Here is a 10,563-nt window from a genome sequence, read left to right on the forward strand (position 1 = left end):
CAAAATCGGAATAAGGTGTATATAGGAGCTATATCTATGTCAACAAAAATTCACTGACATCAACCTGTAGCTACTTCAGTACGCTGTGCAAAAAATTGCGTACCAATCGGACAAAACTTGGCAGTTTGCTGGACCATTAGGTAAAGTCGTACGGAACTATATAAGGAAGCTATTTCTAAATCTGAACCGAAATGTTACCATATACTACCACAAAATTCCAAATTACAGTGAATTTGGTTGAAAACGCGATCAAGAACCCCAGAACACCGAAAATTGGGAGGTACCCTTATATGGGGCCACCCAGAAAATTGACAAAGATTTACAATTTTAGTGGAGAGATTCACTATCCAATAAAGACAGAAGATACTAAATTACAGCCAATTCGGTCAAGAAAATACGTCCAAAACCCCCCAGATACTGAAAATTGGGTAGCCGTTACAAAAGGGCTACCCGAAAAGTGGAACCAAATAAGAATCCCATGTATCAAATTTCAGCGAATTCAGTTGAAAAACGCGCTCAAGAACCTCAAAATTCCGAATATTGCGGGTATCCTTATAATGGGATGTATGCCTAAACGTGGACCGATATGGCCCATCTTCGAACTTGATTCTATGCAATATTTTGGCTATCTATTTCAATTTTAGAGGATAGAGTGATTAAAACATAGCCAGATCGTCTTAGAATTTTACCTTGATCAAGATACTTTATAGGGTCGGAAATGGTTATATCGATGAGTTACAAACGGAAAATCAAACTTCATATACTATGATGTAGGATATTGAATGTATTGCAGGTTTATGTTTTGTCCTAGCCCATAGAAACGTATAACACCATGTTCCATATGAAAAATCGGTAATTTGGCATTCTGGATTCTTCACCATTTTAAAAATTTAAAACTTTAAAGTTTTTTCCCCCGCCATGTGTTATTTTGGATTGTAAAAAACTTCTTCGCGGAAAATTTACTATATATAGACATAACCCCATATAAAAGTCTCATGCTATGGCAAATGTGCTAAAGGTTCTAGTGTAATTTTCCAAACGTTGTGACTTTATGTAGGTATTCGGGAAAACCCCAGAGGCTAAAATACGTAATATTCTCGTTCAGATTCCTATTTCTCGTTCAGATGTGCTGTAAGCACATACCTTTTAACGATAATCATCATATATATGGGGTTTGTAATATATCATAATAATTATAAAAACATTCAAATGTCCTTGAAATTACGACAACAATACTGCAATCAAAAATCCATGACAAGAGCTAGGCTAACCCTATCCACTGACATAAGTCATGGGGCTAAAATTTTGGTAGGATCAACAAAGTTCATGTTTATGTTCTTTGCCATCTATATTTCCAGTCGTTTGTTTGTTATATCTCTAGGCATTCGGTCCTTTACCATTTTTACGTTATCATCACAAAAAAAGGTTTGTGTCGTAAGTCTTTTGTTTTTATTACAAACAACAAATGTCATACTTACCTAAAAATCTTAAAAATCACTTTCTTTGATGGATTACAACATGAAATATAACAAACATTATCTATGATCTCGAAAAAAGACAAAAACCTCCGACTTTCTGTAATGACAAAAGGAAAACAAGGCCGACCATTTACAATTGCCGCATTTTCTATTTCTAACTAAATTGCTCCAGGTAATTCATCTCCCTTCATAGATGACAAATGTCAAAAAAGTACAAATAAAAATAAAACAAATCAAACGACGGACTGACTGGCTGGCTGACAAACTCAGTTTACGACCTTTTTCCTCATCAGGTTTTTCGTACTGTTGTAACTTATTCGAGACTGTGTGGCACGTGCCCGTGTTTCTTTACTTTCAACATGTCGCATTTTATGTTTGTAGCTTGTTGCATCAAAAGTGGGGGGATAGAGGTTCTCTTTCGTCATTTCTTTTATTGTTCAACAATACTACAACTGGCTGCTGGCTGCCTCGGTCATATGTGTGTATTTTGCTCCAATTTCTCAAGCTAGATTTTTTTGTTTTCTGTTTTTCTCGTCCGTCCATGCAAGCTCAATGGTTAGTTATGAGCATTTGTCTTAGTAGTTGGGGTGAGGGACTGAGTACCGATGAATGGACGACCTATGAAGAATGGTGGTGATAGCCAGCGACACAACAACAACATAAAAAGTCATGTCGTCTTGGAATCTTTTTGTTTTTGTCAATTTTTCTTTGTGTTGTTGTGATTGTTGCTGTTGCGGTGTTCAAGAAATGTTTACAGATAACATGCCTCAGGTTACGTGTATGATTTTTATTGACATGATCGAAACAGCAGCAGCAGCCAACAACAGCGACAACATCGATAAACGGGCAACGGGTAATATACACAAACCATGACAACCGCATTTTCTAGTGGCAATCTGGCTTTTGAAAGATCAAAACTCAGATGTGGCCCGTTGTCCATATTGTTGTTGTTGCTGTTGTGGTCCATTTGGTGGGTTTTAGAAATGCATTTCTATGACATGTTGTAAAGCCATGTTTCATAGCCTTTCTTTTTGCTGATGTTGTTGTTTTTGTTTCATAGAAAATTTTTCTTTAAAACTTTTTTTTTCAATGGAAAATAAAACAACAACTCGTGTCATTATTGCCCCCTACTCCATGGTGAGCCTTTAGTTAACAGTTAGTTAGCTGGCAAAGCTGGCTGGATGGCTGACTGACTGACTGCTGGCCGGCTGGCTGGATGGTTGACTATTCGTTACCGTTTTCAAACATATGTCAATTGGTAGCGATTAAATTAAAATTGTTTTTATTGTTGTTATTTTCCTCTTCTTGCCTTAAGATGACATCTAACATGACAGGTACATTTGTTGTATTAGGGTGGAAAGGGTACAAATTGGAGCAAAAATGTCAACAATATAATTTGTATTAAAAAAACAAAAATCTTGATAATGGAAATTTCTACATTTCTTATTTAGAACATTTGAAAAAAGACAAATGTCAAACTGATAGATTTTATCCGTCAAACTCTTTTATCAAATTTTAATAAATATTTTCTTATCTATGTCTATTTCCAGTTTTGGACCTCAGACAAGGAACACACATCAACCATATTCGAAGATTTGGATCGTTATTGTTGGCAACAGCAACAAACAAATGCCGGTACGGCTGGCACTACCCTGGTTGCCATACCCAATGCCAGTACACCCAATAATACCAACAACAGCAGCAGTAACAACGCCAACAGCACCAACAACTCCTCTAACCAAATGCATCACACATCCTCGTCACCTGCCACAACACTAAATCCCCTCCACTCCAGTCTTGTCAATCCTTCGTCACCACACAACCATCAATCACCCATGACTCCAGTTAGTACGACCACAACATCAGCAGCTGCAGCATCGTCCTTGCCCACAACACCAGTGTCCCAAACACAGCTAAACAGCGACGGTACCATCTCGAACATTATCAGTACGGATGGTCAAATTTATACGTTAACAGTATTAAATGGCAATGAGCCATGGTTAAAACGTGAAACCGATACCAGCCATTTACAAAATAGTTTGGATTTTGATAGTCTCTTGGGGAGTTTTCCAGGCTATATAAAATCGGAATATCCCTACGATGATAGTGGTTTCAGTACAGATGGTTGTAAGGATTTAAATGGTGATGGGGGGAATATGGCGGTGGGAACGAATCAACGTCTGCCATCCCTAATCAATACCATCGCATCGGTGACAAGTACGGCTGGTGTGGTGGATGGTTCTTCTGCAGTGGCACCCTTAAATGTTGGCCAACAACTGGATCAGTTCCATAACAATAATAATGATTGGCATATGACCGATCATAATAATGAACAGGTAAGTAATTGTAATTATGTGTAAGTTAGAATTAAAAAAAATTACTGTATTCATTGTTTAGTATAATTTTTTGAAAATTCCTCTTCCTTTCTAAATTGTTTTCTTATTGTAGTCTTTCTTCTATATTTATGTTTTCCCTTATATAGAACTCTGCCGAATCTCTGCTACGTAGTGCCCTCCAAGGTAAAGGTTATACCAAAGGTATGCATATGCACAATGGCATTGCATTAATGCCCTCATCGCCATCGGTAAAAGATGAAGATATGCGGAGAATATTATTTCCAGTTGATACGGTAAGTTGTGTTCTATAAACATAGAATAACAAAGACAAATATTGAATGTGTGGTGCATACGTTTAGGCTTATAAGAACACTTTAAACAGGGGACTTTTAAAAAAAATGTGGTCGTTCAACTATACACAAATAGAGATTATTTAGTGTTGGAAATTGGAATTTCCCAACTTTTTTCGGGATGAACATAATTTACGATTTTTCATCAGGGTTGTTGTACTATTTTTATTTACTTGTGACTATGTGGCTTTGATTATAACATGCCTTCACCACACTGTGGTACAGGGTATTATGTCTTTGTGCATATGTTTGTAACAGGCAAAAGGAAACGAGATAGACACATGGTTGCTTTTGAGAATATGCATAGAATCACTTTCTGGGTCGATTTATGCATGTCCGTCCGTTCGACCGTCCGTCTGTAGATGCTAAAATGGTAAACAAAGTACAGGTCGCGCTTAGGATCCGATTTAGATGAAATTTGGCACAATTTACTTATTTGTCCCCAGGACGAACCCTATTGAAATTGGAAAACATCGGTTCAGATTTAGATATAGCTCCCATATATATTTTCGTCCGATTTAAGGTAAATGGGGCACCAAAGTCCCTCTATATCTTTCGATTTGCATGAAATTTGGCACAGAGTACTGAATTAAGCCCAGAATGATTTGTGCCAAGTTTCGAGAAAATCGGTTCAGATTTAGATATAGCTCCCATATATAGTTTCGTCCGATTTAAGAAAAATGGTGGGCCAAATTCCCTATATATCATTCGATTTGCACAACATTTGACATAGAGGACTGAATTAGGTCCAGAATGATGTGTGATAAGTTTCGAGAAAAACGGTTCAGATTTAGATATAGCTCCCATATATAGTAACGTCCGATTTACCGTAAATGGTGCGCAAAAGTCCCTATATATCATTCGATTTACACGAAATTTGGCATAGGGTACTGAAATGGGTCCAGAATGATGTGTGCTAAGTTTCCTGAAAATCGGTCCGGATTTAGATGTAGCTCCCAAATATATTTTCGTCCGATTTTAGGTAAATGGTGCGCCAAAGTCCCTATATATCTTTCGATTTGCACGAAATTTGGCATAGAGGACTGAATTAGGTCCAGAATGATGTGTGCTAAATTTCGGTCGGTGAAAATCGGTCCAGATTTAGATATAGCTCCCATATATTTTTTGTCCGATTTAGATTGATGTTAGTCGGTTTACATGTAGATAAAGATCGCATTTTTAAGTTCGTTCAATTTCTTGTCAATTTTCCTTCGACATGCTTATTTGTTGTAGCTCTTTGCCTCAAATGGGATGGAGAGAGGGTTATCTTTCGTCATTTCTTTTATTGTTCAACACAAATTCTGCTGGCTGCCTCATATGTGTGTATTTTGCTTTAACCTTATAACTAGAGTTTTTCTTTGGGTCATCTATGCAAACTCAATGAGTAGTTACGAGCATTTGTCTTAGATGGAGTCGGGCATGTGTGCCTAACTATGAAGAATGGTGGTGATTGCCCGTTGAAGCTTTCAAACACCAATATTATGGAAAAGTCGGAGAGGCCGATAATTGGTTTCAACTTCTTGTGTACTGGCAATTACATTGGACGCAATTGATTATTTCGTCATTTCGAGTTTGAAGTCTAATACGGTTCCATATTAACCTATACGTTCTTCAACAAACAGGGTTCGCAACTTCCTCACCTCAGCGGCAATCTTTGTCGAGTTAAGGGAAATTTCAACGGTGCTAGAAATAGTACATGTCTAGCTCTCGTATGAACAAGGATTATTGACTGCGCTCAAAAATTAACCAAAGGGCAGACCTTTGAACAAATATTTTTGGAAAATCGCCTAGTTTTGACCACAAACCAATTTAAAAAATAAGATCGTCACCGATTGGATTTATCCTAGCCCCTTAACCAATCGTCGTAGACCAATCATATTGATAGTCGTTACTTAACGCATAATTTTTTGACCCTCTAGAGTTGGCGGTTTATTTTTTTTCGAAATTTTCCCAGACTCCAAGAACAAAAAATCCAGTCAAATCAGTCGGAAAATGTTGCTAAAACCTTTACAATGCCGATAATGTGGTGGAACCTTTATGTGGTGTTCTCAATCTCCAATAACGCAGAATACCAATTTTCAGCTTACAAGACCGAACATTCCATGGATAGTAGCAATGTTTGTGCAAAAATTCACTGCTCTATCTTAAATATTCCGATCTCTGTTGTGATTTTAACCGGCAGACAGGCCGATGGGCATGATTAAATCAGCATAGAATTTAATTTTGATAAAGGAAAGCGATCTCCGATTAAATTTTAGTGGTGTTGCAAGGGGAATACAAAATTTCTATAAATATATGACTTACTAAGGGTATTTTATATGAATACAAACTTCTGTAGGACTTCTACACCTCGACTGTCGTCCATATTTGTAACATAGATATATTTGCATATTATGTAGTTTGAAGTTCCAAAAATAATATTGACAATGTTAGATATACTTCGGCAAGGGTTTTTTTTTATCACGTATTTAACAAATCAATCAGCTTTTTTCAAGTTTCTTTAATCAACATATTAATTTGATTCCAAGACCCATAAAGACCACACAATATCATCAAATCTAATCAAGTAAAATAATTTTATATTTAATAATCTTTTGTTTACTAAAATTAGAAAATATTATTGCAATATCCAATTTCCATTTCTTTTTTCTTTTCATTTAGGACGGTTTAAATTTCTCCGATACCTCACTGAGTGCGGCACAAATTTTCGATGATACTCAAAATGCCAACGGTCACAATCCACATATGATGGTGCCACATTCGCCGGTCACCAATGGTCCACTCACGCCAGTCACAAATGCTAATGGCAATAACAACGTCAGCAACAACAACAACAACAGTGCCAACAGTAATAACAATAATAATAGCGGCAACAGCAATAACAATAATCAAACGAGCAATATGATGGTCGATGATATGTTCCTAACGTTGGAGAATGCATTCAGCGATGATTTTGAGAAAATCAAACAGTTCTGCACCACAGCCACGGCCAATGATTATCATGCAAATGAGGTGATGATGCAACTTTCGCCCAGTGTCACAGGTGGTGGTGGCGCTGGTGGTGTGGTCGCATCAACAGGTCCGATGGCAGTGACAACGCAGCAGCAATTACAGACACTGCATGCTGGTGCGACATCAGCCGCAGTGGCAGCAACAACAACACCAAATAATGGGCTAACAGCACAAATGTCGTTGCAGCAGCAGCAGCCGCAACAACAGCCACCACCTCAGCCATTGAAGCCGGAAGTGACAACTTCAAGTCAACGCATGGTGTCCACGGCGAAAGTTACCAAGAAATATAAACGAACATTATCGACACACAGTAATCACAGTAACAACAACAATAATCCTAATGTCATTAATCACAATAACAATAATATCATTAACAATGCCAACAACAACAGTAACAGTAATTTAACCACTTCCAATAAAGGTTCCAGTAATTTAGCATTCACAAATGGCAATCGTAATGGACCGGCCTCAAATGGCAGCAGTACAACCAGTAGTAATAGTCCCACTCACTGTAATGGAGGTGTGGGTGGGGGCGTTAATGCATCCTCGACGGGAAGTAATGTTGGCACCTCAACATCCTCTTCATCAAGTGGCAGTAGTGGTGGTGGTGGCGGTCAACGTAAGGAACGTTCTCTGCATTATTGTTCGATATGTTCGAAGGGTTTCAAAGACAAATATTCCGTAAATGTTCACATACGAACACACACCGGCGAAAAGCCCTTTGCCTGTACACTGTGTGGTAAAAGTTTTCGCCAAAAAGCCCATTTGGCAAAACATTATCAGACACACATGGCCCAAAAGAATAATGGCAGTTTGGTTAAGGGTAATTCAAATAAACATCATCGCGCCTCGGCCGCAGCGGCGGCGGCAGCAGCTGCCGCTCAACAACAACAGCAGCATCAGCAACAACAACAGAATTTAAATTCTTCGAATGTTATGCAAAATCATGTACGTCCCCTGAGTTCTGCCTCTTCAGCTCCTACAACACCCACCCTGACCCATCATGGTATGGGTTTGGTCAATGGCCTCCTAAGCACTTCAACGGCATTGGCTTTGGGTGTGGCACCGCCTTCTCTGCCAACCACACCCACGACACCCAATACAATACTACCGCCAGCCAATGGTCTACTGGCCAACAGGTAGAAACTGCCTCCACAAACGTCCCCAAATAAGCCTTATTAGAGCTAATAAATTTTTATTTGTAATTTTTGTTTGTTTTTAAATATTCTTTGTTTTAATTTAAAGCCTAATCTTCATTTGTTCCTAATTCTTATTACGCTCCTCTATATTTTTTATGAAACGAAAACTGCTATTTTTTATAAATATTTTTTTAATTTTGCTATTTACAATTTAATTATTTCGTGTTTAGTGTAAACAAAAAACTCAAATCGCAACCACAAAAAGTATCCTCAAAGGATAATTTTGTAACTACTACCTGTACTTGGAAATACTCAACAACAACAAAAAACGAAACAAAAATAAAAACAAAATACTGTCCATATTAAAGTAGTTTCTTAACGAATTTATTTAACTTTTACTCTTTGTTTACTTTTAAGTGTCTATTTATTTATTATTATCATTATTATTTTTTATTCGTTTTTCTTTTGCATATATTTCCTGAGTTTATTGTTAACAGTTTTAGTTTGTTTTTTAGAAAATTATCATTTCAAACCTATAAAAAAAACTATCAACCTGTTTCTGTCAATATATTACAGTTGCGATCATAAAGATGTGACAAACTTTGACATGTAACTGTTTTATTTTATGAAAACAATAATTTGAGAGAATTGAAGTATTTTCATAGTTCTTCAGCCGAATCCCTCAAGGTCTCGGAATGCCACATAACAGCAAATTCGTGATATTGTCACTTTGGTTGGAAACTGTGATTGGGCTATCCACACAAATATAAAAGGGCTGCACCTTTATATGGGAGTAATACCCAAAAAAAACTACCAATAAATATACTTCTGGCAGAAAAGAATGTCAACTCGTTTAAAAAACACAACACCAAGGTAGATTATTGGTCTGCTGCCATCTATCGTTGTATAGAAACCAAGCCTCCTTGAAATTTGTGTCGTGGTTGGAGTCTTTGCTCATATAGTATTGACATTTTCCTCTGGGTGGCGCCATCTTCTGACATTCCTAGTTTATGTTATTCTCATATGTTCGGGTGTATTTCAGTAAGTCTCTTTTTATTATATCCTTCACCACACTGTCGAACAGGGTATTATATATTTGTGCATATGTTTGTAACAGGCAAAAGGAAACGAGATACACACACGGTTCCTTTTGAGAAAATGCATAGAATCACTTTCTGAGTCGAGTTAAGCGTGTCCGTCCATGTTTAATTTTAAACAAGGCACAGGTCGCATTTATGATCCGAATTGGATGAAATTTGGCGCAGTCCATTCGTTTGACCCGAGGACGAACCCTATTGAAATTGGGAAAAAATCGGTTCAGATTTAGATATAGCCGCCATATATATTTTTGTCCGATTTCATGTAAATGGTGTACCAAAGTCCCTATATATCCTTCGACTTGGACGAAATTTGGCATAGCATACTAAATTAAGTCTCGAAAGACGTGGGCTAAGTTTCGAGAAAATCGGTTCAGAATTAGATATATCTCCCATATATATTTTCCTCCGAAATTTGGCATGGCGTACTGAACTTAGCCTGGAATGATAAGTGTTGAGTTTTGAGAAAATCGATTCAGATATAGATATAGCTCCCATATATATTTGCGTCCGATTTAATGTAAATGATGCACCAAAGTCCCTATATTTCTTTCGATTTGTACGAAATTTGGAGCAGCGTACTAAATTTGGTCTAGAATGATGTGTGGTAAATTTAAATATATTTTATGTAAATTTAGATATAGCTCCCGCATCCTCCAATTTTAAATGGTGCAACAAAGTCCTAATGTTTGTCCGATTGACACGAAAGTTTTCACAACGTATTAAATTGAGACTAGGATGAAGTTGTTGCGTTTTGTTGAAAGTGGTGCAAATGCAGATATAGCTTTCATATATATTTCGAAGGTGTGTTTTGTTGGGATTAAATTGTGAATAGCGAGTATCAAGTTTGGATTGATGTTAGTATGTTCACTTATAGATAAAGATATTTAACTTCGTTCAATTTCATGTTAGGATACATGTGTAGAATATACCCAAAGTGGTGAAGGGTATCATATAGTCGGCCCCGTCCGTGAAATTATCTAACTAAATATATATTTACCTAACCCATCTATATCATCCTTGGCCTTTACATTTAAGCTGCAGAATTGTGGAGGTATATATGCGATAATTATAATATTTGGTAAGGTCCATATAAACATGTAATTCAGTAAAAAAGGGATATCACTTCCACACATATATTCCTGGAAGCT

General features: G+C 37.1%; 1 protein-coding gene across 1 annotated transcript; it reads left to right on the top strand.

The window, feature by feature from the left end:
• Positions 1 to 2,240: 2,240 nt before the first annotated feature.
• On the top strand, positions 2,241 to 8,321 carry LOC133327376 (putative uncharacterized protein DDB_G0286901). Its single transcript, XM_061535936.1, has 5 exons — positions 2,241 to 2,331; positions 3,042 to 3,814; positions 3,961 to 4,107; positions 6,826 to 7,691; positions 7,788 to 8,321. Exons 1-5 carry the CDS (start codon positions 2,241 to 2,243, stop codon positions 8,317 to 8,319), a joined length of 2,409 nt encoding a protein of 802 aa, XP_061391920.1. The 3' UTR covers positions 8,320 to 8,321.
• Positions 8,322 to 10,563: the final 2,242 nt, after the last annotated feature.

The sequence above is a fragment of the Musca vetustissima genome, unplaced genomic scaffold, assembly GCF_032173495.1.
Source record: "Musca vetustissima isolate MV318-11 ecotype Yass unplaced genomic scaffold, APGP_CSIRO_Mvet_v1 utg33044, whole genome shotgun sequence".
NCBI lineage: Eukaryota > Metazoa > Arthropoda > Insecta > Diptera > Muscidae > Musca > Musca vetustissima.

What these genes read in the sequence shown, in the direction of transcription:
- LOC133327376 (XM_061535936.1), top strand. Translation starts at nt 2,241, where the DNA reads ATGCCTCAGGTTACGTGTATGATTTTTATTGACATGATCGAAACAGCA. An exon ending in CCGATCATAATAATGAACAG is followed by an intron (nt 3,815 to 3,960) that starts GTAAGTAATTGT and finishes TCCCTTATATAG; the next exon opens with AACTCTGCCGAATCTCTGCT. An exon ending in TATTATTTCCAGTTGATACG is followed by an intron (nt 4,108 to 6,825) that starts GTAAGTTGTGTT and finishes CTTTTCATTTAG; the next exon opens with GACGGTTTAAATTTCTCCGA.